This window comes from the organism of the source record quoted next, unplaced genomic scaffold, assembly GCF_019419815.1.
Source record: "Pyrus x bretschneideri cultivar Hongxiangsu unplaced genomic scaffold, Pyrus_bretschneideri_v1 Contig32, whole genome shotgun sequence".
Taxonomy (NCBI): domain Eukaryota; kingdom Viridiplantae; phylum Streptophyta; class Magnoliopsida; order Rosales; family Rosaceae; genus Pyrus; species Pyrus x bretschneideri.
This window is the reverse complement of record NW_025999635.1, coordinates 968801-996267: the sequence shown is the minus strand read 5'-3', so window position 1 is coordinate 996267 and position 27467 is coordinate 968801. Positions and strand designations below refer to the sequence as shown.

Genomic DNA, 27467 nt, shown 5'->3' with positions numbered 1-27467 from the left:
GTCAACCCATAAACATGTTCGACAAGAATCATGTGATTAATTTATCAAAAAAACCAACCCATAAATATATATTTATACGATTTTAAAACTTTAAAATACAACATGAGAAAATTGAAATTTCATAATATTAAAAAATCACTAGTAACTAACATAGATGATGTAAATATAGTAACCCATAAATCCAGCTCCTTTATGCTTTTCCTCTTGTGATGCTTTTTAGGTTGGGTCAAGTCACTTCACTATTCAGTTCCAATCAAATTACCTGTTTTGTACTTGCTTTAATTCAGATTCATACTAAGTGGAAATCAATTTGGTAAGTTTACTTTTAACTTCCTTAAAATCTCTCCTTGGCTCTTTCCAAAAAAACAACAGAAAAAAAATAAGAAGCTCTCTAAAAAAATAAAACCAAACAAATACACAAAAAAATTCAACACCCCATTCCAAATTTCCGAGTGTAACTCACTTTCTTTTACAGCTAACGCGTTCCCATCTCTTTCTTTTTAGTCTTTGAGACCTCCCTCAAAACCTCACAGCCAGTTCTTATCTTTCTTCCTCTCCTTGCCTTCTCTCCCATCTGAAACTTCTCTCTCTATATATTTTTACATAACTTTCATGGTGGTTTGATTTTCTTGTTCCAAATTTGATTTCTGTAATTGGATTTTTTTGTTTCAAAGATTTAAACACAGAAAAAAATTACACACAAACATGTTGGATCTTAACGTTAATTTCATCACCATAACTGAGACAAATTCTGTGGAGGTTGAAGATTCCGGGACCTCCAACTCCTCCGTCGTCAATGCCGAAGAAGCTCTGACTCCGAGCAATGCCGGAGACGAAGACTCCACCAACAACACCACTTCCTCTTTCATGTTTGATATCCTGAAGAGAGAGAAAGGTGGTCTCCGCAATTATGGGGCGGGAGGCCAAGCGCAATCTATGCAGTTCGTGACGAGGTCGCTTTTTCCGGTGACCGGAGACGGTGGAGGAGGCAAGGAGGGGGAGGGATATGAGTTGGGATTGTCGTCATCGTCCTCGCCAACGGCAAGGCCTCAGGGTCTGAAATTGTCGGTTGCCGAGTCGGAAGAGCAGACTCAGGCCGAACTGAGAGTTGTACAGCAGAAAAAACAGCCGCCCAGGAAGAGCCGCCGTGGGCCGAGATCCCGGAGCTCTGAGTACCGCGGCGTCACGTTTTACCGCAGGACAGGGCGGTGGGAGTCGCATATATGGTGATCATCATCATCATCATCATTAATCATCATTAAGAAGTTAATTATCTTATCTAATCATTTTAATTTATTTATTTTCTTTTTTGGTTTGCAGGGATTGTGGGAAGCAGGTTTATTTAGGTGAGCAGATGATCATATAATTATTTTTAAGAAGATTGGATTCATGGGTTTTGCAGGATGGGATCTAAATTGCATTGGGTTTTGTTTTGTTTTTCTTTTTTGGTAGGTGGATTTGACACTGCTCATTCTGCAGCTAGGTAGTCGGTTTTCCATTTTTGTAACGAGCATAATTTGTTTACAGATTTCTAATATTTAGCGATATTATATTTTAAACTAATCTAAACTCAGCTCACTCGGGTTTAATGATTTTAGAGCATATGATCGAGCTGCAATCAAGTTTCGCGGAGTTGATGCCGATATCAATTTTAACCTAGGAGATTATGAGGAAGATATGAAACTGGTACAGAATGTGACTCAGTTTTTAATGATTAAAGAGTTTGGATTGACTTCAGATTTACTTACTAATTGCCGAACATTTTTTGGTCGAATCTTTCTAATTATGGTTATGATCGATTAATTTTTGTAGTTGGGGGATCTGAATAAAGAAGATTTTGTGCACGCGCTTCGTCGCCATAGCACAGGAGCCTCACGTGGGAACTCAAAATACAGAGGCGTAGCAGCAGCTGCTCTGCCTAAATGTGGTGCCAGATGGGAAGCTCTAATGGGACAAGTTCCTGGGAATAAGTGAGAACGATCCTCCTTTAACTGAAGCTTCTACACACACACACACACACATAAACATATATCTAATCTAATGTGTATTTTGTGTTGCTGGATTTCAGTGTCTTTGAAAAGAAGGCCGGCAAATGCAGGACCGGAAGAGAAGCGGCTACAAACTTTGACCCTAATGTCTACGAAGGGGAGATAGTTTTACAAGCTAGCATTGAAGGTATGCGGCGAAACTAAAAAATGTTGGTATTAGTGGTGCACAAACTAGCGTGTGAATTGATTATGAGTCCTGACCTACTAACAGGGCCGACCAAAATTCACTCACGCGCGTGTGTGCGTGTGAATCTTTTTCTCTCGTAAAACTAATGTCAATTTTTTTGATTTGGGTTGTCTTTAGTACTAAATGACAACATAAACAAAAAAATCCATGGCTACTCATGAAGTGATACAATGAATTTGGTATTGATGTAAATGCAGGCAGTGGTCACAACCTTGATCTGAGCCTAGGGATTTCTCAACCTTGTTCTACTGGTAAAATGGGGAAGGAAAATTTGGGGATTTTCAATTTCCTAAAGAGAAGCCAATGGTATGTCCTTAATTTCCTTAAAAAAAAAAAAAATCCTAATTTTAGTAATTTTCGTGTTTTTGTCCTCTTTTTTTCTTCTTCTTATATTTATGTTGTTTTCATTTTTATTGTATTTTTTGAGATATTTTCTGAATGCATGTGGCATTCGTCAGTGAGTCCCTTTGTTGGTGGCTGTTTGATGATGATAAGTGCCAACTTGTGCAGGTTAATGGGTTTTGTTCTGCAGCTGTGGGAGTGGGACAACCCCCTCATGTTTTAACAATGGTAGCCAAGCATCCTGCCCTACATCCAGGTTTCGTACAAAAACATGAGGTAATACTTCTCATCTCTACCATATATTGCTAACTGTTTATTTATTTTGAAGATAGATGGACTTTTTATTCTAGTTTTTAGAAGTTTATATATACGAATGCATAAAATTATAGAGTAATGAATGAAATTGCTGAATATAATGATTAGATTGCGTTGAATGATTAAAAAAAAAAAAAATTAACTGATGGGTTTGAGTTACTTAAAATGCATACATCTTATGTGATGAGTAAATAATAATGTTATTCATACTATGTTTTTGTATCACATTTCTATACCATCTTAGATGGCATCTAATGTGGACAGCTACATCATTTGAAAAATTTGCAAAATTCAAGGAAAGAAAGGAGAAAGACTCCTCGTATACCACAGTCATCATTTAATTAACTAGTTTTTTTTTAATTATTAGCTTATTAAATAATGAACCAAATTTAAAAATCTGATTAATTCAAATGATATGGCTATCCACATCAAATGCCACTTAAGATGATATGAAAATATGGTATGAATAGCGTTAATCACTTCTTGCTCCATCTTTATCCTCACACCTAAGTTTGTCTCCTACTTAGGCATCATCTAATTGATTAGTGGGTCGGGCAAGATTGGAATCACATCATGTCTACTGTCGTCCTATAGAATCTCATTCTAGAGATGAAAAATAATTTACATGACACGGGTACACTGTTATGGAGAACAAGACATGTAGACAAAAAACTTATGTATGTCTTTATTTCTTTGACATGGATTGCCACTACGATGGTGTACTTGTGCGGCCATGCCATGTAAGTCCTCGTAGAGATGAGACTCCTAACATATTTAACATGTGAGATTATTATCCAATTTAATGTGTATGGTCCCCTTCTTTATTAAGACCACCAAACATGGAAGAGGACCCTGGTCCATTTTTTGACTCGCATGTCTTTTGAGCCAGACCTGGATTGTCTGTCCTCTCCATCTCATATCCTTCCTATTCCTTCCTATTTTTGTGATCACGGTTAAGTCACGTCAACATTTTATATTGAGTTTTTTTATAGAAATAATAAGACAAAAAGCAATAGGAATATAAAATGTTAACGTAGCTTAACCGTGATCACATAAATAGAAGGGGATGGGAAGGATATGGAATGGGATGGGAAGGAAGACAATCCAGGTCCTTTTTGAGCCCCCTCACCAGATTGAAGGTGAGTGAAGAAAAATAATAGATAATTATGTCATTTCCTTTGCATCAATTCGTAAAGGTTGCTATGCAGGTGAAACGATCCAGATCAGACATTTTATTCGCAAAATACGTTTCAAATTAGTCTATACTAATTAACCTAAACCTTTTCTTGCAGGAAATGGCTTCAGGTCATAACAGATTGCAACCAATTTCTTCGCCGAGATACACAAACTGGGCATGGCAAGTTCATGGAAACAGCAACAATGTCAGCCCAATGCATGTGTATTCCATTGCAGCATCATCAGGATTCCCATCTTCCACAGCTACTACACCTCCATCAGCTACTTACCTTCCTCCGAACCTCCAAGACGGTAGCGCTTCCGCCTAAAACGTCCGCCGCCTTCCTTTCCCAGCCGCATCCAGCATGTACTAGTGCTTTTGAAAGGCTGGCTAGGTCGTGAGCAAATGTATTAGTTTGTAATGTGCAGAGATGTTAATTTTTCGTTTCGAATGTGTTTCACATTATCAAACAGAGTGGTATGTAATATCACCTAACATTGTCCTTGTAATTGTTGGGCCGGCCCAGGCCCTGGCAGGGTGATTGTTTGGAGCTCAAAATAATTTAGGGCATCAAAGAAATTAATATATGTTTTCATAAGCGTATAAATTTATAAAATTTTAGTTCAATGACAAATAAATTTAACTAGAATTGATGGTTTTATTGTTTGAAATTAATAAGGAGGTCTTGGGTTCAAAACATCACGTGTGCTTATTCACTACTTAATTTTTACAAATTTCTTTTCATAAGAGTATAAATATATAAAATTTGATTAAGTGATCAAGAAGTTTAATTAAAATCAATGGTTTTTGTTGTTTAAAATTAACAAGAGGTTCTTAGTTCAAAATACTAAGTGCATATTTATTCTTTTCAATTTTTACGAATTTTTGTTTGATTGTTAATTTATTTTTAATTAGTAGCTAATAGCTATGTGGATTGTTATTTTTAAACATTTGTTCCAATTCAAGTCTATCTTCAACAAAGAGTAATGTGTTGACTAAATTTTTAGATCAAATTTCAAATCATATGACGTGTCATCAAAAAGTTTAATTTAATACTCATTTATTACTTAGACATATCGACAATACTAAAAAACATCATTATTTTTTTAGTCTCATATTGACATGGTTAGTAAATAAGAAAAAACACCTCACGATTTATACAAAAATACTTTAAAAGTTCAGATGGAAAAAAAAAAAACTCATATTTAACTACTTGTAAACCCGGAGTTTTTTTGTTTCCTTCTCACGAAACAAAATAAATTAGTTTTTTTTTCTGTATTTCTAAATTGTTAAGTTTGAAGTGCTTTTATAAGTATAATTTTATCTTACATGTGAAAACAAATAATTTTCTTATATAAAGTGAGTTCATATTTTTTAGCGTCGCTCTGGACCTCAAAAATCTCCAGACCGCCCTGCTGTTGTATATGAGCTTCAGTTTTAAGTAAACGGTTATATCTTTCCAGTTGCGAAGGTGGAATGCATGCGGAAAAGAAACTTGTATGTTACCAGAAGTTTCTCATGTATGATTGTCACATCGGCATGAGAAAGTATACATCAATTGGCTCATATTAACACATAATTATTTGTTAATACCACAATTTTAAAAATCATTACATAGTAGGCGGGTGATGGAAAGGGGCGTAGTGCCTTGATACTTAGGCGGAAGCCTGGGCAGTTTTTTTTTTTATATATTTAATAAAATATATTATATAACGCTAGTGTCTTGGACTTAATTAAGACGGATAGTTAGGTTGCTGCTTAGCCAATTTTTCAAAGACTCTTTAATACTATATTTGACATATCAATTATGTCTTTTATTCATATTATAACGCGTATTTAAAGTCTCAGACCAACCTTCTGACATGCAAGAAGCTTGAATTCACTTTGTTAGTTATGTTCTGTGCGTTGGGTCAGCTTCAATAAGTTTCAAGGCATCCAAGTTGCATGCTAGAAAGAAAGGTGGTAGTTTGGATCCTGATGCTCATCAACCTTGTCCTTGAACCCTGAACTAGAATGAACGTAACATTTATTTAAATCTTTAAGCACCTATGAATATAGCTCTAATATGGTAATTAGCAAATATAAATGGCTTGTAACTCAATTGGTTAAAAATCTTCGCTTTTCAATCTGAGGTCTTGTGTTCGAATCTCCCTCCCCGTAATTTAGTGTTTACTTACTTTAGGTAGATGGCGTTTTACTGCAATGACAGATAGCAATCATGCCTATGCACCATGGTGTTGGTTCATCTCTACCGATTTCCCTCCATCCTAACTACTAACTATTTAACTTACTAACGTTATCATTTGCGTGTATGATATTTCAATGATGATAAAAAAAATGAACGGTTCCGATTATAATGTTTGGACGGTTAATGTTCATTAATCACAAGTAAGAGGACAAGTAAGTCCCCCATGAGACACAAGCATTAATATCCTTAATTCAAACCTTAATTAGGTAATGTATACACTAATTTTTAACTCAGCTTGCTTAAAAGAAGTCGTATATTTTGGCTTGTTGAAACGTATTATGTTTCACAACATAAGAATATAACCACTTAGGGCATGTTTATTAACGCAGAAACATAATGGCTGGAAAGAGGTCATTTAAACAGCACTGAGGAAATGTATTATACTTAAATCGAACGATGTGTTCTAGTTATATTATGAGACATTGAGTACGATACACCACGATATGGTTAGGCCTAATCGTAGTCCAACCAAGCCCTCCACTGAAAAAGAAATTCCAACATATATATTTTAAAATTCATCTTTGTTCTTGAAATCGATTAAAACACAAGTCACATTCCTATATACGATAAACGAAATAAATGCAATTTGGTCGATAAATGAGAGACGACTGTTGATCTACGGTCGTAAATAGACCAAATTGAATATCATGCTCAAACTTAACTTGTGTAATTTCTTTTTGAGCTCGGGCTGCTTTTTGTACAAGTTAAATAATTCCAAGCATGATACTAAACTCAAGTTGTATCGAATTTATTTGTGTTGTAACAAATTAACACAGCTTGTCACGTATTTTAATGTTAATAAATAATTTGTAGTATATATATAAAAAAAGAAATACTAAGGATACTTTTTTAAAAGTGGAACTCTTCATGAAATTTCTATTATATATTTTACACAATGCTGACACGAAAATTAATGTTAAACTGTGAGGTGGTAAATAGTCTATAAAGAGTTCCACTTTAAGAGAGTGTCTTTAGCATTTTTCATTAAATAAATATAACAAAAAACATTTTAGATTATACCAATAAAATGTTATAAAATTTCTTAATTGGTCGGAAAATAAAACATGGAATAATAAATAAATTGAACATAAACTTATTAGTAAAAGACTTGTAATTTAGTTAGTTCATAACATTTACATTTTGCCTTCAGGTTTCAAGTTCAACACTCTTTCTTTCCAAAAAGGCTTGCTTTGTTTCTTTCAATGCGATTTCGAACTGTTTCAAGCTGATTATAGCCTTAATTTGCTTTAGTAGTATTTTATCTTCTTTCTTTTTTAGAATTTTTTTTGTAAACCAAAAACGTTATATATTAGAGATTTAGCTTTTATATTTACAATTATTTATTACAACCACCGTCTCAATAGTTAGTACAAATTATGTGAGTAAACCAAAAACGTTATATATTAGAGATTTAGCTCTTATATTTACAATTATTTAGTACAATTACCGTCTCAATAATTAGTACAAATTATGTGAATATATGTATAAATTATAATAGAGAAATTATAAACATATCGTTTTTCCCATGTTGGAAAATCGTACTTAAAAATTGTCCATGGATAAATCCCACGAGTAGCCAGCAGTAACTCAGTAGCAACTCGCAACTCAGTCTCCTTCTCCAAAACCCCAAAACCCCGAAACCAAAATGCGGCGCGCCATAGACGCCCACCTCAAGGCGGCGCGTCTCTTTCCCTCCTTATCATACTTCTCTTCTTCCTCCTCACCGTCTACGCCTCGCGTCACCGTCAGTGCAATCCTAACCCTAGCTCATCCCCACGCTCCTTCCATTTCCAAAACGCTGAACCTCCACTCGATCACAATTTCGTCCTGCTCTTCGATTCTCAGAAACCACGGTGTCGCCTCCAATTTTGGCCTCGCCGTCGTGCGCTGCGTTTCGTCGGTCCCGCATGCCGATACATTGGAGTGGAACGAGCCGGTTTCGTGCTCGGAGGTCGGCGATGGCCACAAAGCCCCCGTGGACGAAGACTCCAAGCCCTCGATTCCTGTCCGAGCATACTTCTTCTCCACCAGGTTCTGTTTTCGGATCTTTCATTTTTTTGAATTAGTAACTTTTTGTTTCGAAATTGTCCCAGAAATGTTTGCGAATGAAAAGGCAGAGGATTTCACTAGTTTAGTGTTCATATTGTTTAGGATCAGAGTGTGAATTCTGTGATTCTACTTGGTTTTTATAATTTGCAAGTATCTTTGTCAAATGTAGTGTCGATTTAAGAAGCTTGGTAGAGCAGAACAGGCTGAATTTCATCCCACCTACATCGCGAATGACTAATTATGTTGTTTTTAAGTTCGGGGAGCTTTCCGATTCGAACGATGTAAGTTTGCTGCATTTTTCTTTGATTTCCAGTGATTTCGGCTCTGATTTGGTTTCTTTTCTTAACAAAGAAGGGATAATAAGACCCTTTCTACAGATGCGAAAATCTTGTACCTTTTACCGCTTCCTGCATTTACCTACATTTTCTGTATTTGCTCGAAAAAAATGATACTATAAGTTGAATGCAGTTTCTATGTTTCAGGGTTTGGGCCTTAGTTTAAGTGGGAGTGACTGTTGCTACATGGTAGTCTTTCAGTATGGCTCCATTGTCTTGTTCAATGTCCGTGAAAAAGATATTGATGGGTATTTGAAAATCGTGGAAAAACACGCATCAGGATCGCTGCCTGAAATGAGAAAAGATGGTGAGACTGTATAAACAAAATTATATCCTTTCAGATAAGAAGTTTATGAATTCTGCACTATCTGATTCATTTCGTTAATCTTTCTGTTCTGTGCACAGACATTCCATGTTGTGTTATAGCTAAGAAAGTTTTTTATTGACTGAGTATTCATGCTGCGCTCAATTGTTTTTTTTATTTTTTATTTCTTGGTCAATCAATATTGTTGGACTGCGACCTTCGTTAATTTTTAACGTTGCAAAGTAAAATTTTCTGTTTTCTGCTTCATTATTGCTGCTCCAGTGGCTGTGGATTACAATTTTTGGGATAGTTTTCACATCTGAACTTTTATTTTGTTATGAAATCAGAGTATGAGGTGAGAGAGAACCCCACTTTGCACACATGGATGGAAGGTGGATTAGATTACATAATGTTGCAGTACTTGAATGTTGATGGAATCCGTACTATTGGTAGTGTTCTAGGTCAAAGTATTGCGCTTGATTACTATGTGCGCCAGGTATATATGCTGTGCATAATCTTGCGAACTTCAACTTTGTGAAAACGTAACTTGATGATTTATCTCAGAACTCTGTTTCTTCTTTTAGGTTGATGGAATGGTTGCCTGAGTTTACGGACATTAATCGTGAAATGGAAACTACTGGGAAGTTTAAAATGAAGAGGAAGAAACTGTTTCAGTTAGTGGGAAAGGCAAATTCTAATCTTGCTGATGTGATTCTTAAGCTCGGACTTTTTGAGAGGTAATAATTTTAGATCCATACTGCAGTTACCAATCTGAAATTTGGTTTTGGATAACAGTGATCCTCCGTAAGACGGGCATAATGTTATCTGCATGTATGGTTATGATTGACAGGAAAAGTAATGAATCAGAAGACAAAAAACCCTTCTGCTATTCTTTTTCACCCATCTGAGAAGGTTTTAGTTTCTTGACATGTTTAATCCAACTAATGAAAAATTGATTGACTTTACAGATCGGATATTGCCTGGAAGGATGCCAAATATGCACAGATATGGGAATATCTCAGGGATGAATTTGAGTTGACTCAGAGATTTGCAAGTCTTGATTTTAAGTTGAAGTTTGTGGAGGTACACGAAACAAATTATTCTCAATACTGGCTTACTAAATCTGGTGAACTACTTTTCAACTGCTGTGGATGTTGTGCTGACATTTTGTTTTCTTCGTTGCAGCACAATATTCGTTTTCTTCAGGAAATTCTTCAAAACAGGAAGTCAGATTTCTTGGAATGGCTCATCATTGCGTTAATAGGTGCTGAAATTCTTCTCTCCCTTTACGACATTGTCCACAGGTCGGCACTTGCTTCGCTTTAGACCCAGGATCGATGATGCACGAAGTCGAATGTGCCCTTGTACAATGTCCTGATCACTGTATATCTTACAGCCCCTCTCAAATTTGTTGCTTTCTGCTTAGTTGAATTGTGTAATTATGACTTGAATTGATCTTATGATCTGATAAATAAATCATAGATTTTGTATTGCTGTTTTCCTCATGTCAGTTGGCATCCACAATCCAAGAAAGTTCTATACAATGATGAATTTATCGAAACCTTAAGTCATGGGAAAACAAAATAATTCAAAACTACAAAGCGTATCGTCGTTTCACTATTTACCAAAAAGGAAAAAAATTCGATTTCGCTCTGTCGCACGCATCGGAAAATTTAGCCAGAGTAGCCAAAGCAACGGAGATTTTGACACCAGCAGATGCTCGAGGGATCCCCTCGAGCACTGAACCGATTTTCTCCTTCCTGCTCGGGTGTCGGGAATGAAGAATGATTTCTTGCAAGCTCCTTCCGTGTTCAAGCAAAAACCTTGCAAACTTAATCACATTCTCATTGATTCTATGTGAGTAATCATGAATATTCACTACCTTCAAGTGACCTAGGAAGTGACTCAAAATTTGAGCTTGACTTTCCCAGAATTGCTCTTCAGTGCAACCGGCATCGTCCAGCAAAATGTTGTGCCATGTCTGATTTCAAAATTTGAGCGAAATTGATAGTAAAAATATAAACTGAACTATAAAACGATCGACGAACAAAACCAGAGTGCGGAAACTTACCGGTAAATAAGTTTCGAGATATGTGTTCATTGTGTAAATACTCAGAGTATGTAGTTTGGGAGAGCTCATGAATAGGCATGTTATACCTGGGATGACATCTTTGTTGAAAACCCTAATAAAAATTTGCAATGTCTTAAGGTTCATGAATGAGTACGGTAGACCGCCTTCAAAATAAATATCCGATAGAATCTGCATAAATGAAAAATTGATAGACTGTAATTAATGACCAAAACAAAAACACTAAATAACTTATATAATACATCATCGTGAACGACCTTAAACCAATAAGGCTCTCCGCTTTGCGAGGGTCGAAGGCGGGAGAGCGTTTATCGTAAACAGCCTTACTCTTACTTTGCAAAGAGACTATAAATTATCCATTTTGAATGTAGGTTATGAGTTAAAAAGCATTACAAAGAGACAGATCCTGAATCCATAGAAGTCAAATGTAAACATAAGATAAAAACAGACGAAAAGTTGTTTAACCATACATGGATGTTTCATATAGGCAGTGATTTCAATTCAACACACCATTTTTTACTTTAAGCACAACCTTTTAGTTTTGACTCTGTTGATTTTCCTTTTAACTGTTTAATCTAAACGGGTACAAAACTAAAGTGTGTATGAGGTAAGAAAATGTGTGTTAAATTATATAGCTTTCATATATAATTATGGGTGTCCGACTTAATGAACGCGGTCCCCCATATTTGCTTCTCTCTAAATACGAGTAAGTGTAATAGTGTATAATTAGAATAGTTACTTCAAAATTTTCCAAATATCTTATAGGATAGTAAGAATTCCGAACGCTATAATCTCTGAAATTTCCAAACAATATATTGCAAGTCTCTCTTAAAACGTTTATGGATTGGAGGACGAAATCTACCGAGTAGTAATGCATTTTGTTTTCTGAAAACAAACAAAACAATGCATGTTTGATGTCATGAGATCAGTTCACTACTTATAGATGAACTGCACAGCACCTCTAAGTAAACAAGAAAACATGCATAAATTTTGGAAAACTAACCCGGAGATAGCTATCATAAATGCAAAGCTTCTGAACCTGCGAAGATCCACAAAGAAGATTGACTGTTGGCTTCGCCATGGTCACATCGACTACTTTACCGAAACAAGCCAGGTGACATGCTCTCAGGATGGGAAAGCTCGGAGCAAAACTTTCCTCCGTACCGTAGTCATGTTGCCACCAGAAAGTTTTCAGATTCGGGGCAAAAATTTTGACCCGATTTCCATTAACCCTTACTTCAAAAGAGTGTGTGATTTCCAAATTCTCTAGTCTCATTCCGGAGATGTGCAGGCTGCTAAGAAACATCTTGACAATGTGTACATCTTTGATGTTTGGACAAGTAATTTTGAGATGAGCGATGCCTTGACAATTTGTAATACTTAATTTCTCAAGAGAAGGTAAAGAAGAAGCAGAAAATAAATCCAGCTCCAAAGCACTATCCAAAAACTCCACACGAGTTAGAGACAATGTGTGAAGTTGGTGCAGACCACTTTTAGCCACAGCATTAGAAGATAATAAAAGACCAAAGTATGGTTTTGGAATTGATGGCGAATAATATGGATTTTTATAGGTGGCTAATGTGAGGCTCCTCAACGAATCACACTTGAACAAACTAGGCAAACCGAATGCGTCATCGGAAAAATACTTGTCAGTTAAGGAGACATCGAGTGCAAGTTCTTCAACCCTATACTTCACCACCCGATCAATACAAGAATACAAACAAGAAGAACTCAGATATCCTTTAACCCTAAAAACCTTTAAATTGGAGTTTTCATGGCGGTGTCTCAGTACTTTGCTTATGAATTCCACTGCTCCACCTTTAACATCGGAGAAGTCTAGGATAGGAAGGGAAGCCCATAAATGATTCCATTGTCTAGACAAAACACTGGTTTGTGCAGTGGATCCGACGGGTAGAAGGGAGAGTATGTGATGCAATATATCATCCGGAAGACTACTGATTCGGTTGCTACTGCTTCCTTCAGTGTGTAACTCTTCTTCCTCGGGAAGCCTTCCCCCTTTAGCTCTTGCTTCCATGGTTTTGGATAACGAAATTGTCTTCTTTGAAGATTAACCGATTGGGGAAAAATTTTTCTTTGAGGAGGAAACGAAGAACGTTAGGTTAGGGTTTTAGACCTACTTTGCCGTTTACTCTCCACGTTTTCTTATTTATGTTATTAATATTTGAATAACAGTAAACAAGTCAATCCTAGTTGAACAACGAAAGCTCCCAATCCAAATTCACAAGGATATTTGCCCTAAAATAAAAAATAACGAAGGATAAGAAAACCTATATCTTTACTACTATGTTCCTCCGAAAGACTATAATACAAATAGAGAGGTATTATTCTCACCCCAATGTCTTATCTTCCCATCCACTTTTTTATGAATTTTTTAATTACAAATTTGTCCATTTGTAAAATGACTACTAAGGACATTAATCCTTAATTTCAAAAATGTTACTTTTTTATAAAAAATTTCAAATATATCCAAAATTTCACTAAAACAGACACAAATACCCTCAAATTTAAAAATTAAATAAATTAAAGGCTTTTTAGCTACCATCGCCTCAAGCTCCGATCCAACTCATCTTCGCTTCTACACTCCACCACCACAACCCTATCCCCTTCAACCCCCTCATCACCAATATTAAGCGTTGTTGTGGTTACTACAAGCGGGAGCAGCATAATTTCAATCATGCATTCAATGCTTTTTTTCTTACTAATATCATTTTTAGTTTTAAATATAAAAATAGTTTTTAAAGTTAATCCACATGTCGTTATATGATTGTATTTGTGAGACCCACGTAACGCCATATCAACACACTAACAGAGCAATTGACAGATTTTTCACGAAAAAAACTAAAACAATCACGATGGACAAATTCAAAGAAAGATTAAAACGATTCACGATAGACAAATTCAAGAACACTACTATTGATTTATCATTAATTGTTAAAGACCAATTAAGGAGTTATGTCAATGTCACGAATCATTTTGGCTAAAAGCCTTTAATTTATTTTATTGTTAAATTTGAGGATATTTTTGTCATTATGTGGAATTTTGGATATATTTGAAAGTTTTTATAAAAAGTGACATTTTTGAAATTAAGGATTAATTTTTGGCTATATTTGATAAATACTCCCTTCGTTACCCCCTTTTGCATTACTTTTTTTTAGAGAAAAGAAAAAAGAAAAGTTTGGGCATGATAACTCTCACACTATGTTTAGAAAATTTGTCTTCATTAAAGCCCAACTTATCCTTCCCATCTCCTTTCATTCAAAGAAAGCAAAATCATTCGGAGAAAGCAAAAAGAATGAATTGAGAAGATGACGTTTCTATGGAAGAAGTAGATGATTATGTTTCTGTCGAAAAGGTAAAAGATAATTTTATGTGGGTCGTCTTGATTTGTCGACATCGTACAATTGAAGCATTGCGTGACTTTTTATTTGAATTTGCATTAGGTTAGGGTGCAATTTGTTTCATTAGGTTAGGGTAGATTTGTTTTTTAACGAGTTTTTCTTGAATAACCATTTCCCTCTTTTCCTTTCTACAGTATTGTTGAATATAATTAATTACCCTTCGAATAACCAGAAGGTGAAACACAAATCTCACACCATTTGCTTCATACTGGGCACACATTGTTTCAAAGCCTTTTGATGGTGATGAACTCCATTGTTTCATCCTTGGTTCGTTTTCGAACATTTGGTTTCAGTTAATTATTTTAATTTTGAAACCGAAGTGAACTTCGAAAACAAATATGTATTCCTGTTTCTTTATTTCTGAACTTTTCCTTGGATGAGCCCTTAGAATTTAGAAAAGGGAAATGCATTTGAAAAAGAAAACAAAAGGGGAAAGGCAACGAATGAAAACCCAGAATTCTTCATTCCCACTCCGGTTGGAATTTGGAAAGGAAACGGTTTTTAATTTTTTTTTTTTTTTTTTAGAAAAGAGTAATATTATTTGTTTATATTCTTTTTTTTTTTAAGATAAATTTATCTCTAATTATATATAGGGTTATTTTAGGAATAATAGTGGGTGAGAAAATAACATTTTAATTTTTTTAACTTTTTATAGTGGGTGTAAATATAACGTGGGTGAGGAAATAAGATAACAGGGTGAGTCGAGCAGCTCTCTAAAAATATAACCCTGAAAATAAAACATGACCGCCTAATTTGCTCAACTACAAATTACTTTCCAGCACTTTCCACAAACTACTGGAACATGGATATCACATATGTCGAGCTTGACAAGTCGTAACTCGACATCCACCCATACCAAACACTAGGAATCAACGATAACCATCCTGATGATAGTAACAATCGAGGTTTCTTAGCTCACAGTGTCAAAGATTATTTCAAATTAAGTGAGATGTTAAAACGTGACTAGGAATATTGTAGTATTCGACATATCTATTTTAGGATGAATTTTGTCATTGGTGAATGGCCAACCCATCTCTCTTTTACTTCCGGTCTATTTTGAGCAAGCTCTTTCTTGTAAGCAAATACTTTTGGCTTATACTACTTGGGCATCTCGACCTTGTCACATTATTTTGTAATTCCCCTTCTTTCGGGCTATTAGCCCCTATTTAACAAAACAAAACAAAAAATTGTGTTGCATGAAGTCTAGAAAGGCTTTACCGTCATGAAACGTCGTAACCTTTGTATGTTTTTACTGACCAAACCAACCCCCCCTCCCCTCCTCAAAATTGTGATGCATGAAGTCTAGAAAGGCTTTGCCATTCATGAAACGTCATAACCTTTGTGTTCGGGCATGAAATCTTGCGGGGAGAGGTCCCTGGCTTGAGCACACAGCTTCTTGAGGAGTTGGCACTTTGGTTGATTGTCGGGCTCTGGCTTGCTGACATGCTGCAAGAGGGGGACAAAGTTAGTTCTGAAAGGTGCCTTTGTGGGCCCTTAGGTGTAGGCCTTGAGGCTCGCAATCAAAACTAAGTGCTAAGGCGTGCCATCTCTGTATGGCAGATGTAGAATAAGTGTATTTAAGCCGATTACTTGCGCCACAAGTTATTATGACTTCTTGTTATCAAAGGATTGTCGTAGATGGGTTAAGTCTACATTAAGTTCTTTTATGTGTCTCGAGATCAATGACTTTTAGTTCTTTATCATGTATGCTTAAAGGGCGGAGATCAACATCTGATCAAGTCATCAGTTTTAATCACTTTTAATCCTCTTATGACCATAGAACCACTAAATGAACCAAATATGGGAACTGATGGAACTTTGGATCACCAAAAGACTAGAAATGACTTGAATATGTATTGGGGAATACATCATACCAATAGATCTATTGATTGAACGTCTTGCAATTTCTTTGTTGTAATTCTAAAGGGTTATGTACTGAAAGAATGATGAAAGGTATCTGGGCTTGACTCTGGACCTCGGGTAAAATCTCCTTTATTGAGCTCTTTTGGGCTTCCTTCCCTTTAAGCCCAAAATTAAATATTAACCCAAACACTTTGTATGTTTTTACTGACCAAACCAAACCCCTCCCCTTCCCCACCCCCCCCCCCCTTTCTCCTCCCTCCCTTTCTTCTTCTTTTCCAATTTAATTTGTTGCTTCTTACTCTTCTCATACCAGTATTGTTTTATATGATTAGAGTTATCTTATAATCTGATATGTGTAATTCCTATATCAATTGTTACGAGAAAAATTTATTGAATTATGTAAGAAAAATAAACCGTTTTGTGCATTCAGTAATGCTTTGAAAACGACACATCGTCAGTGACAAAATAAGGTGCTTCCAACTACTGCAGTACAAGCACCGGATGGTATGGTAATTAAGGAGACCTGTGGCTGTGCGAACTTTCAATTGGGTATAAGTCCACAGTTCAACTCCTGTTTAGAGTATTTTCCTTTTCTGTTGGCGCCATGTGTCACCTTGATTACTTCACACAACACGAGAGAAATCTTGGGCAGAGGTTGCAATGTCGGACAGCTCCCTCACACTGTGGGGGAACCCTAATGCAGGCTGCACTCCACTGTGAGAGAAGACGTATGTGGCAACCCTATCCATGCCTGGTGATCACGATCGAAAAATTCTTGGCTAGAACTGCCATGTACATAACAGCTCCCTCACGCTGTCGCTGTGAGGTGAATCCGAATGCATACGCGCGCCCCACTGTGAGAGAGCTGACCTATATGGTACCCAATAACCTCCCAATCTGGTGAAAAAAAGAATTTCTCCTCTACAACTCCATCACATAGCGTACAGCGAGCACTTGTGGTGCACAAATGATGACAGACTGATGTATGAGTGATGATAAAATATATACAACCGATTTTACAGACGCTTTTCTATACTTTGAAGGGAAGCTTTGTCGAAGAAGAAAAAGAAGTTAAAACGTGTAATGATGAGGATCATCCTAAACAAGGAGGCAGGACTATCACAGGTTCTCTCTTCATTTTTCACTCATCAACTTCTCTTAGTTCTCCTACTTTCTCGACAGATCTTGGTGTAGATGTTATGTAAAATTTAACAATTAAACTGGAGTTAAATATATCTTTTAACCCCAATTTTTTCTGTGCATTGGAGATGTGAACCTAATATTGGTATTTTCCTAGCGTCAAGTTTGTAAATAATGGTATCCATAAATTAACCAAAGAAGTTTCACAATGTGGATTGAAATATTGTCCAACTCAAAACTAAAAAGTTGATACTGAATAATTTTACATTCAATCCGAACCTTAAGTCATGGAAAAGCAAAACTAATTGAACCTTACTCGTAGTAATTGACCCTTACTCTGTCATAAGTATCTGGAAAATTAGCACCACTTACAGAAAATGAGATTTTGACATCACCATTTGCCCAGGGCAACTCCTTCAGCAAACTGATTTTATCCTCCCAACCTTTCGAGTCTCGTACATTAAAAAGCATTTCTTGCAAGCCCTCTCCATGTTGAAGCAAAAACTTTGCAAACGTAATCACATTTTCGTCGATCACATAGGGGTAATGATGAATGTTCACCACCTTTAAGTGACGTAGGAAGTGACTCATATTCTGAGCTTCATTTTCCCAGTATCGCTCTTCGGTGCAATCCACATCGTCCAACAAAAATTTTTGCCAGTTCTGAAATTTAATTTTAAAGGCATGTTAGTGATATATAAACTGTAACAGGATTGATTTTTAAAGTTCCCTTTAAAAGTGAATAAGCAAAGGAGAACCAAAGGATAAAAACAAGAGAACGAGCGTTGAAAGAGAAGTGTTGCCAAAACTTACAGTTGAATCATTTACCAGAACTCTGTGCCATATGTAAATACTGAGAGTATGAAGTATACGAGAAGTCTTGAATAGGCATGCTAAACCTGGGATGACTGCTTTGTTCAAACAATCAACGAAAATTTGCAACGTCTTGAGTTCCATAAATGAGTATGGTAAACCGCCTTCAAAATCAATTCTGGATAAAATCTGTAAAAATAAAATAACCCGCATTAATACACAACCTAAAAACATTGCCGCATATATGACTAGTTGCTTGCTGCCAAGCTTGGTAACGTAGGTTTATAACTAAGCAGGGGATTAAAATCATTGGTTGTATGGCAGATAAGTCAAGTGGATAAGAGATCATTATCACCACTTATTGAGGTCAAATTAAGTACGCCCTAAGCCCATGGGTTAGTATGGCATACCCTAGCCTCAATGGGCAGGTAGCAAACCTTGAAAAAGCAAAACACTGTGTAGACATCGAAATTTCGGAATTTTTCGTGTTTACACACTGGTTGCTTGCTTACAGAATGTAGATAATGTGCAACAATATGACATTTCTAAACAATAATTACATAGTATATGAGACTCTCAAATAATGAACTGACATCTATACCATTGTTAGTAAAGTAAAGGTTTTTCATTTTTAACAATGCACAGGTCTCTCCAAACTAGCAAAGAAGAAACATGAAGGAAAACTAACCCGGAGATAGCCATCAACAATGCAAAGGTTTTGGACCTGCGAAGAACTGCAAAGAAGATTGACTATTGTTTTCGCCATGCTCATAACAATTGCTGTCTGTGCCATGCTCATATCCATTGTTGCCTGCGAACAAACTAGGTGACATGTTTTTAGGGTGGGAAAGCTGGTGATTGAGCTTTCCTCAGTACTAGAGATTGACCCCCAATAGAAACTTTGTAGATTTGGGGCTAAAATGTTGACCCGACTTCCTTGAAGGTATCCTTCGAAAGCATGTGTGATTTCCAAACTCTCCAGTCTCATTCCCGAAATGTCCAGGCACTTGAGAAACATTCTGACAATGTGTACATCTTTGATCTTTGGACAAGTAATTTTGAGATGAGTGATGCCAATACAATTTTCTAAACGTAATTTCTCAAGAGAAGGGAAAGAAGAAGCAGAGAATAAATCCAGCTCCGAAGTACTGTCCAGAAACTTCATACTAGTTAGACACAATGTGCGAAGTGCGTGCACACCAATGGTAGCCACAACATAATAAGATAATGAAATCGGGAACTGTTGGCTTGAAAGTGGTCTTTGCCAAGCATATGAACTATATCTGGCTGCCAATTTGAGACTCCTCAATGAATCACAGTTAAACAACCTTAGCAAACCAGATTTGTCACCGAAAAAATACTTGTCAGTTAAAGAGACATCAAGTTTAAGTTTTTCAACTCTATACTTCACCGCCTGATCAATACAATTATACAAACAAGAAGAACTCAGATCACCTTTAACCCTAAAAACCTTTATATTGGAGTTTTCATCACGGTGCCTCAGTACTGTGTTTACGAATTCCACTTCTCGTTGTTTTAAATCTGAGAAGTCTAGGATAGGAAGGGATGCCCATAGATGACTCCACCTTTTTGATAAAATACTTGTTTGTGCGATGGACTGGATGGGTAGAAAAGAGATTATGTGATGCAATACTTCTTCCGGAAGATTACTGATTCGGTCGCTACTGCTTCCCTCAGTGTGTAACTCTCCTTCCTTGGTAAGCCTTATCCTTCCTTGAGCTGTTGTTTCCATGGTTTTGGATAACCAAATTGTCTTCTTTGAAGATTAACCAACAGAGGAATAAAAAAAATTCTTTGAGAAGGAAACGAGAAGGGTTAGATTAGGGTTTGAGACTTTGCCTCGCGTTGTACATCAACTTCCTCCACGTTTTCTTCTCTTTTATTAGGCCAATATTAAAAAGTACAAGTCAAAGGCCCAAAAGTCTAAAAGACTCGCGTGCCGCAAATTGGTGAGTTCGGTCCCATATGTCATATGTCCGGCTTGACATGCCCTAATTAATTACTAGACGGTCGATATCCACCCAGACCAAGCGTTACGTTCGACATCCATTCATATGAAGAAGTTGCCCTGGACGGTTTCTTAGACGATAGTTTCGAAGATTATTGTTATTTCGGACGCTACCAGACTGCCCCTGTCAATTTGTCTCTTGTTGTGTTCAGACTTGCAATATCCTTATTTGCCTTCAGAGGAAACACAGAGACACTTCTCATACAGCTTCACTTTATGTAATTATGATTTGAGCTTCTCATAATCTGATGAGCGTGGACATAAGATAGGAATTTTTCCTTGTGTCAAGTTGGTCAATATTCTCATTGCAATAATGTGGCAAACTATATATGTTGGACTCCGTTTCTCTTTTGTCTCCTTGTGTCAATGTTCTCATATCTTTTCTTTTTTGTTATTTATTCAAGGGACACTTTGGATGCGGTCCCTGACTATCAATATTCTTTGATTGAAACCTTGTTTGTTTTTTAGTTTTTTATCGAAATCCCTGACATTAATGTAATAATGTAAGTTACTATATTTTTAAATTAAAAATTAAAAATTAAAAATTGTATTTGTTTATATTAATAAGATTTTAAATATAACCCAAATTTGTGGGATTAAAAATAATAAAATATAAATGATACTCTCTATTAATTTTGTGTGTGTGTATTTGGGTACATTCATCAAAATTAACAAAAAAAAAAATTATTGTACCAAAACATGGATACATTCTTCAAAACACACACAAAAAAAAAGAAAAAAAAAGATGAAGATATTAGGCTTAATAACATTAGTAAATTTCTTTGATTAAACTTGATATAGATACATTCTCAAATCATCGAAAAGAGAATGTACCCATATAAGTTTAAAAATGGATTAAAATTTTTTGAATGGATTTTATATTAAAAAATTGGGTAAATTTTATATAAAAATGTTGTACATTTTATATTTTAAAAATGGTACATTTTACATATAACAAATTGGTATATTTAAGAATGGGTACATTTAAGATTAAAAAAATTGAAAATTATATGAATGGGTACATTTAAGATTCAAAAATTAAGAATCTTTTTATAAAAAAAAACCAATGGGTACAAACTTATTCTAATTTTTTTTTTAAATGTTTGAATTGAAAATTAATTAGGAGTTAATAGAAGTGTGAGTATTAAAATCCTAAATCAATTATTAATTTTTATTTTTCAAAAAAAATATGTAATAAACATGTAAATTCATTATCGCATTAATGTTAGGAACTTCAATCAAAATTTGAAAACTAATAAGGTCTCAGTCAATGAACATTAGTAACTATGGACCATATACTAATTTTTCCTTTATTCAATTCAAAGACTACAAAAATAGAGTAGTGAAAAAAAGGAGTGGAAATTCTTTTAATTTTTTTGTTACGAGGGGAGCTTAGAGGGCAGGAAAAAAGTTAAACAAAGAAAAACATCAACCATAACGGCTTTACACCACGACTCTAACAGGATTATCCAGAAGTAATTGATAATGAACAGAGTAGGTTCATAGAACACAATACACTCAACGTCGACATAAAACTCAGCTTCGCCTAACCATCAACCATCATGTTTCTTTCAAGATATGACTCAATCCACATTGGCCAAACTGAGAAATCAAATGTTGACAGCCATATAACAAGCCAAAGATTGGAAATGTTGCACCGCACCCTTGAAAAGGGACAATTGAAAGAGTTTTATTAATTATGTAAAAAGAAAAAGGAAAAACGGTTTTGGGACAGTTGAAACGACACATTGTTCGAACTGCTTTGTTTGATTAAAGATTGGGAAGAGTTTGGCACTGTTGGTGAGAGAATGAAGTGCTCCAGAATCTTGCATGTGATGTGTGCGCAGTAGTTTGAATCCACAGCTCAACCTCAACCCCAGCTCGGGAATCACTGAAAAGTACTTCAACAGCTATGGTTTCGTTGCTGATTGGAATCCGGTTTTATCTCAGTATTGTAGTCACGAATTTGGTACACCGGACCATGGGGTGGTTACTTAACGATATACATCGAGGGCGGCTGGATAATGTATTTTTTATGTTGACAGTGATTGCAGTGGTGAATTTTGTGTACTTTCTGATTTGTGCCAAGTTTTTTAAGTATCAAAACCAAAACGTTGAACTCAAAAATTAAAATGGAAAATATCTCAAAATTCTAATAATTGAGGGGTACAAATCTTTATTCATTACTTAAGAATAATTGTCCGTACAAACTCTCCGTAAACTTCACTTCATATTAGTTTTTCCTTCGCGCACCAGACCTAAAGAAGGATAAAAATATTTCTGACGGCCTCCAAGGACGAAGAAAGAATACATATTATTCTAAAACAGAACCTTTTTGAAGCTGAAACCAATTAAACTTTAGTTGCTGCATCAGCCCATGGTGAACTTGGTACATCCTTGGGGAAGAGGATCCTCTCTGGATCTAGGATCTCCACATCCTAACCGTTCATCATACATTGTAAGGTCAGTTTTTGTCAGGTATTATTTGTGTTTAATTTTAAATAAATAAAAAGTCAAATGATTTTTGATCGCATGATATACGATGAACGGCTAAGATGTAAGGATTCCTAAAATCCTCACAATTTGGATCCGGATGAGGTCTAAATCCCATCCTTGGATATTTCATGTATAGGACTGTCACGTCAGCAGTGCCACATCAGCAGTTAGTTACATGTTAGAAGGGTAGCTTCAATTCCAAGCAATGTAATGAGAAGTATAAATACTTCTTCTCTTTCATTATTCACTACCGAGAAGGCAAAAGGGTGAAGAGTTCTTAATATCCAAATTACCCTTCTCTCATTAGGTTTCAGAAGAAAAAAAATCACGTAGTGTAACTATGGGTGATTATTTTCATTATTTTTCAAAGTATATTTCTCACATATGTATATTCTTTAATCTAACGTTGAAGGTGGTATTTTGTGTCTGTCTTTTTCTTTTTGTTTTTCATTTTCTTTTTCTTTTCGTTTGTGTGTATAAAGAAGTATGTATTGTGTATTTTGCAAGGTTCCACCATTTTTGTACGTAGGCAAATTATGTAATAAGAAGAAGTGTATATTGTCGTTGTGAAAAGAGTGAAATAATTTTCCTGACCAAAAGTTTCTCCAATAAAATCGGATTGGGTGGGCTCATTAAATTAATTAAACCAAAACGTTCCGCACATGAACGCTTCTTCATATGTACATAACCTTGAAGCATGGTTCCACATCAATTAAATTGCGAAATCTAAAGTTGACAACCATATAACAATGAAGCCAAATAGTGTAAAAGGGACAACTGAAAGAGTATTCTTAATTATATCAAAAGATAATAAAAGGGTTTCGGGACAGCTGTTGAAAGTTTGAAACGACACATTGTTCGAATTCCGTTGTTCGATTAAAGAGTGGTAAGAGTTGGGCGTTGTTGGTGACAGAATAAAGTGCTCCCAAGTGTTGCGGGTAATGTGCGCACCTTCAATAGTTTGAAAGCACTTTCAATGGTTTGAACGCACTTTCAATGGTTTGATACCACAGCTAAACCTCAACCCCAGCTCCGGAAGCGATTTTCAGAGATACAAGATTGAAACCATGACTTCAAATGTAGAGAAAAACACCCTTAAAAATGCGCATGGTTCTGTTGGCCTATAATAAAATTATAAAACTCGAATCACCCAAGTAGCTTTACCCACTCTCCATCTTCCTTAGTGTAGATAATATCATTATTAAAAAAAATAACAAAATATCATATATATAAATAATATGCGTTTAGTTTATAGATTTTTATTATCAGCGTGTTCTTTACTTTTGCATAAAAATAAGCAGTACGAGAGAAACATGATCACTTAGGGCATTACCTAGTCACTAAAAGAAGATACGTAGTTTGCCCACATATATAAAGTCACTAGCCTCTCCGCATGCGCGTGAGCGCATGTGAGAGGTATTTTTTCATCACGAACGTTACGCGCCCTTAAAATATGTTGCTTTAGTTGTTTTCTTATTTGCCCATCCAAAGTTTTGGATTTTGGATGATTAACTCATTTTTCCAACGAACTTGTGAGATGCCAATACCCATCATTCCTCCTATCTTTTCAATAGATACCTTCAACGTGTGTTTTTTTTTTTCCCCCTTTTGATTAGAAGTAGTAAGCACTAACTCTGGAACCAGGAATATGTTACTATAAAAGAACCAAAGGCATCTAGCCTTTTTACATGCACTCTTGCGTGTGCGAAACGTCATTACGGTCGCTACGCACTCCTAAGTTATATATGTTGAATCGACATATTCTATTTAGAAAGCCCTTTTTATTATCCTCGAAGGACATGCGCTATGTATCATTTTCTACCATTGATTAGAACTCTACTTTAATAACTTAAATTTCCTTTCTTTTCCCGTATTTTGGGCACAAATAGTTCACAACAATCACACAATTTCCTCAAAATCTTAGCACAACCGGATTTCAACTCAAGGTTTACCTTAGGATTAGACTTAGAGAATTTATTTTAGTATTGTGTTGGACAACGTTGAGAAGTTACTTTGCAGTATTTTTTACTCTTATGCAATAATACATTAGTAAATAAGGATGTAATAGTAGTACATTTTAAATAAAATAAAAATCATATATACACTTTTATTACATTTAATCCAAACCAAGAATAAAAGAAAATTTACTCCACGTTTGATATAATACAAACACATGCATCTATAAGCATGTACTATTGTATGATTCTGTCTTGAGGGTCTAATTTATGAATCTTTGAAAGACATTTCAAACTAATAAGCAAGGCAGCAACATCAACTTTTGGCAATCAAATCTTAATGGTAGACACTTCATAACAATAATATGATCTCCACCAACCACCAAAACCATTATTAGAACTTAGAAGCAACTTGTCCTGCATTTGCATAATATAAACAACCGGGATTTAATTCATAAGAAAAAGGAAACTCCATGCTACTTATTCTCTTTTCGTATCTTGGTAGATAAAATTCCATGCTACTATTTTTTTTATTATTATTATTTTTATGTTGATTTTGGTGGTTCATAAGAAAATGAAACTCCATGCTACTGTACTTAACCTTACAATATTCTTTTCAAATTTGCATCTCACTATTGAAACTTTTTATAAAGAAAGATGATTAAGTGGGATAATGTGGAAAGAAAGTGATGAAAATTATCATGAAGAAGAAAGATGCAATAATAATATATAACTTCAACATTGTTATTGATGTTTGATAAAAGAATTGAAAAGCTTAAATAAATAAATAAAAAGCATATATATGCATGCGTGTGTACGGTAGAGGAATAAAGAAACACTGATGGTCTTTTACCTTGGTAGTGACTAATTTTGCAGTCATATTCATGTGTGTGCAATGCAGTAAAAGCAAGCATCCGTCTTTTTTCTTTCCTGCAAGAAGAGACGGATAAATATAAATAACTATTAACCATAGTCCAGATAAAAGGGAAGATTTAAAATGCATAAATTCAAACTATATAACTTAATTAAGATGAGAGGAGAATTGAAAGCATTGTCAATGAAAATTACAGAACAATCTAACTAAAAGTACAATAACCTTGAGTAACAGAGGCAGTTTAGCACCCACATAAAATTGGTAGATTAACGAATATGAGTTCAAATGTGGAGGAAAGCAACAAAACCAATCAAACAACGAATTACCAATAGAATAAAACGACCAATATGATCAAAAATGCAAGCAACAAATTACCAATACTCAAACAAAACCTCACTTCTGTTGAAATTCAAATTTGGAGAAGGTTAGAGAAAAAGGACTTGATGGGTTGGATACATGGAATTGGTGCAGACAGGGCATTCCCTATAATTTGATGATTAGCATACATTATAGTTTATGTCGATAAGTAGACACGGGATTATAAGGTGTTTTTTTTTTTTTTTTTTTTTTCCGTGTTGGATCTTTCTCCAGTGAGTGTTTGTCTGATTGGTCAAAAAATGAAAGAAATAAATTATGAAATTCAAACTGAATTATGCTTTATTTAATTAAAGCTTTGGTTTTGTCGGATTGTCATTGTTTGCCCTATTTTCAGAGTATTCCCCTCCTTTCTCAGTCTGCGATTGCAGAGTTGTGACCGACTTTCCGGCGACTTTTCAATCCAGTCTGGGCATGGCTTGCCATCAGATGACCGTCAAACAAATTCTATTGAACTCAGGTAGATTCTATAACAGCTGTATGTCATTTTTTATTTCGGATTTGTGTTGATTTGAACAAAACTGTTAACGGTTTGGTTTTGCGGTCAGTTGTGGCTGTTTGTCGAGGCTTTGCTGGCTAAAAGGGATTTTGTGTTTGGCTTCCTCCCCTGACAATTCTAAATACATTTATTTGCTGTCTTTTCCACTGTGAAAGTTATTTCTTTTGTGCCTGATTCCCGTGTCTGCTAAATTCACAAACTTGCTTTGTTGTAGTTTAGATATTTCAGATTTTTTCACTCTACAGCACAACTTTACCCTTTGAATTACAACTACATTGTTTGCTACAATCACTCCATTACCAGATCAACATTGAACCATCTCTTATTCATGTATGTTTGTTCCTTGCTGTAAATAAAATGAATACACATACATGTCCGTAAAACTTTCTACAAATTTTATCCATACACTTTTAAACCCTCAGCAACATGCGGAGACAATGACTAGTTATACATATACTGAAACTCAACACAAGTTACTGTTCATTAACAGTGTGCTTCCCTTTTTACCCCCCCCCCTTTTTTGTTGTTATTTCAACTTTGCCACTTTTGCTTTACTGTCAAACGGAGAGCACAATGGTGACACGTGGATATTCACCGCTTCTTCCCTCCGCCTCTTCGCCTCATCTGGCAAAACATTGTCCCCTTTAACTTTGTTGCTCACAATTAACAGAACAAATATTCGAAACCTCAAACCAATAAATCGAAGAAAACCTCAAATCAGCAAAGCGAATTCCCGCACTTATCCGAACTTCAAAACCAACAAATCAATTTCAAGTGTTAAGCAGCTAGGTTCTAGGTCTTCTAATTCTGGCGAGCTGTTTTCGTACGAACGCCATCGAACCGTACCATGTCGCTGTCTACAATTTAAGGTATGAGGGGTTTCAAATTTATTTCTACAAGATTTTTAGCA

The 27467-nt window shown here is 35.5% G+C and overlaps 4 protein-coding genes and 1 non-coding gene across 5 annotated transcripts; 3 read left to right on the top strand and 2 right to left on the bottom strand.

The window, feature by feature from the left end:
* Positions 1-268: 268 nt before the first annotated feature.
* LOC103966662 (ethylene-responsive transcription factor RAP2-7) lies at positions 269-4696 on the top strand. Its single transcript, XM_009379859.3, is given in 10 exon segments — positions 269-1226; positions 1321-1346; positions 1453-1483; positions 1599-1686; positions 1813-1970; positions 2069-2175; positions 2433-2489; positions 2492-2541; positions 2746-2853; positions 4185-4696. Coding segments are annotated over 10 exon segments (1404 nt in total). The 5' UTR covers positions 269-705; the 3' UTR covers positions 4443-4696.
* Positions 4697-7847: 3151 nt separating this feature from the next.
* Positions 7848-10495, top strand: LOC103966661 (protein RETARDED ROOT GROWTH-LIKE). The gene is given in 8 exon segments (XM_048590399.1): positions 7848-8348; positions 8536-8647; positions 8849-9008; positions 9353-9501; positions 9590-9607; positions 9609-9742; positions 9974-10088; positions 10191-10495. Coding segments are annotated over 8 exon segments (1215 nt in total). The 5' UTR covers positions 7848-7962; the 3' UTR covers positions 10332-10495.
* A 131-nt stretch (positions 10496-10626) lies between these two features.
* LOC108868654 (putative F-box/FBD/LRR-repeat protein At4g03220) lies at positions 10627-13129 on the bottom strand. The gene is made up of 3 exons (XM_048590766.1): positions 12098-13129; positions 11077-11265; positions 10627-10986 (listed from the first exon to the last, which is right to left on the bottom strand). The coding sequence occupies exons 1-3, from the start codon at positions 13127-13129 to the stop codon at positions 10627-10629; spliced, it is 1581 nt and encodes a 526-aa protein (XP_048446723.1).
* Positions 13130-14665: 1536 nt separating this feature from the next.
* On the top strand, positions 14666-14798 carry LOC125480284. Its single transcript, XR_007260662.1, has one exon. It is a non-coding gene; the product is annotated as a small nucleolar RNA snoR138 (small nucleolar RNA).
* A 2933-nt stretch (positions 14799-17731) lies between these two features.
* LOC125480270 (putative F-box/FBD/LRR-repeat protein At4g03220) lies at positions 17732-20187 on the bottom strand. Its single transcript, XM_048590888.1, has 3 exons — positions 19018-20187; positions 18330-18518; positions 17732-18179 (listed from the first exon to the last, which is right to left on the bottom strand). Exons 1-3 carry the CDS (start codon positions 20080-20082, stop codon positions 17829-17831), a joined length of 1605 nt encoding a protein of 534 aa, XP_048446845.1. The 5' UTR covers positions 20083-20187; the 3' UTR covers positions 17732-17828.
* Positions 20188-27467: the final 7280 nt, after the last annotated feature.

Bases quoted from the DNA above. Each gene is read 5' to 3' on its own strand.
- LOC125480270 (XM_048590888.1), bottom strand. From the start codon at position 20,082: ATGGAAACAACAGCTCAAGGAAGGATAAGGCTTACCAAGGAAGGAGAG. The intron at 18,519-19,017 runs GTTAGTTTTCCT...TTATTTTTACAG, and splicing joins TTGTTGATGGCTATCTCCGG to ATTTTATCCAGAATTGATTT. The intron at 18,180-18,329 runs GTAAGTTTTGGC...ATTAAATTTCAG, and splicing joins TTCTGGTAAATGATTCAACT to AACTGGCAAAAATTTTTGTT.
- LOC108868654 (XM_048590766.1), bottom strand. From the start codon at position 13,129: ATGGAAGCAAGAGCTAAAGGGGGAAGGCTTCCCGAGGAAGAAGAGTTA. The intron at 11,266-12,097 runs GTTAGTTTTCCA...TCATTTATGCAG, and splicing joins TTTATGATAGCTATCTCCGG to ATTCTATCGGATATTTATTT. The intron at 10,987-11,076 runs GTAAGTTTCCGC...TTTTGAAATCAG, and splicing joins ATCTCGAAACTTATTTACCG to ACATGGCACAACATTTTGCT.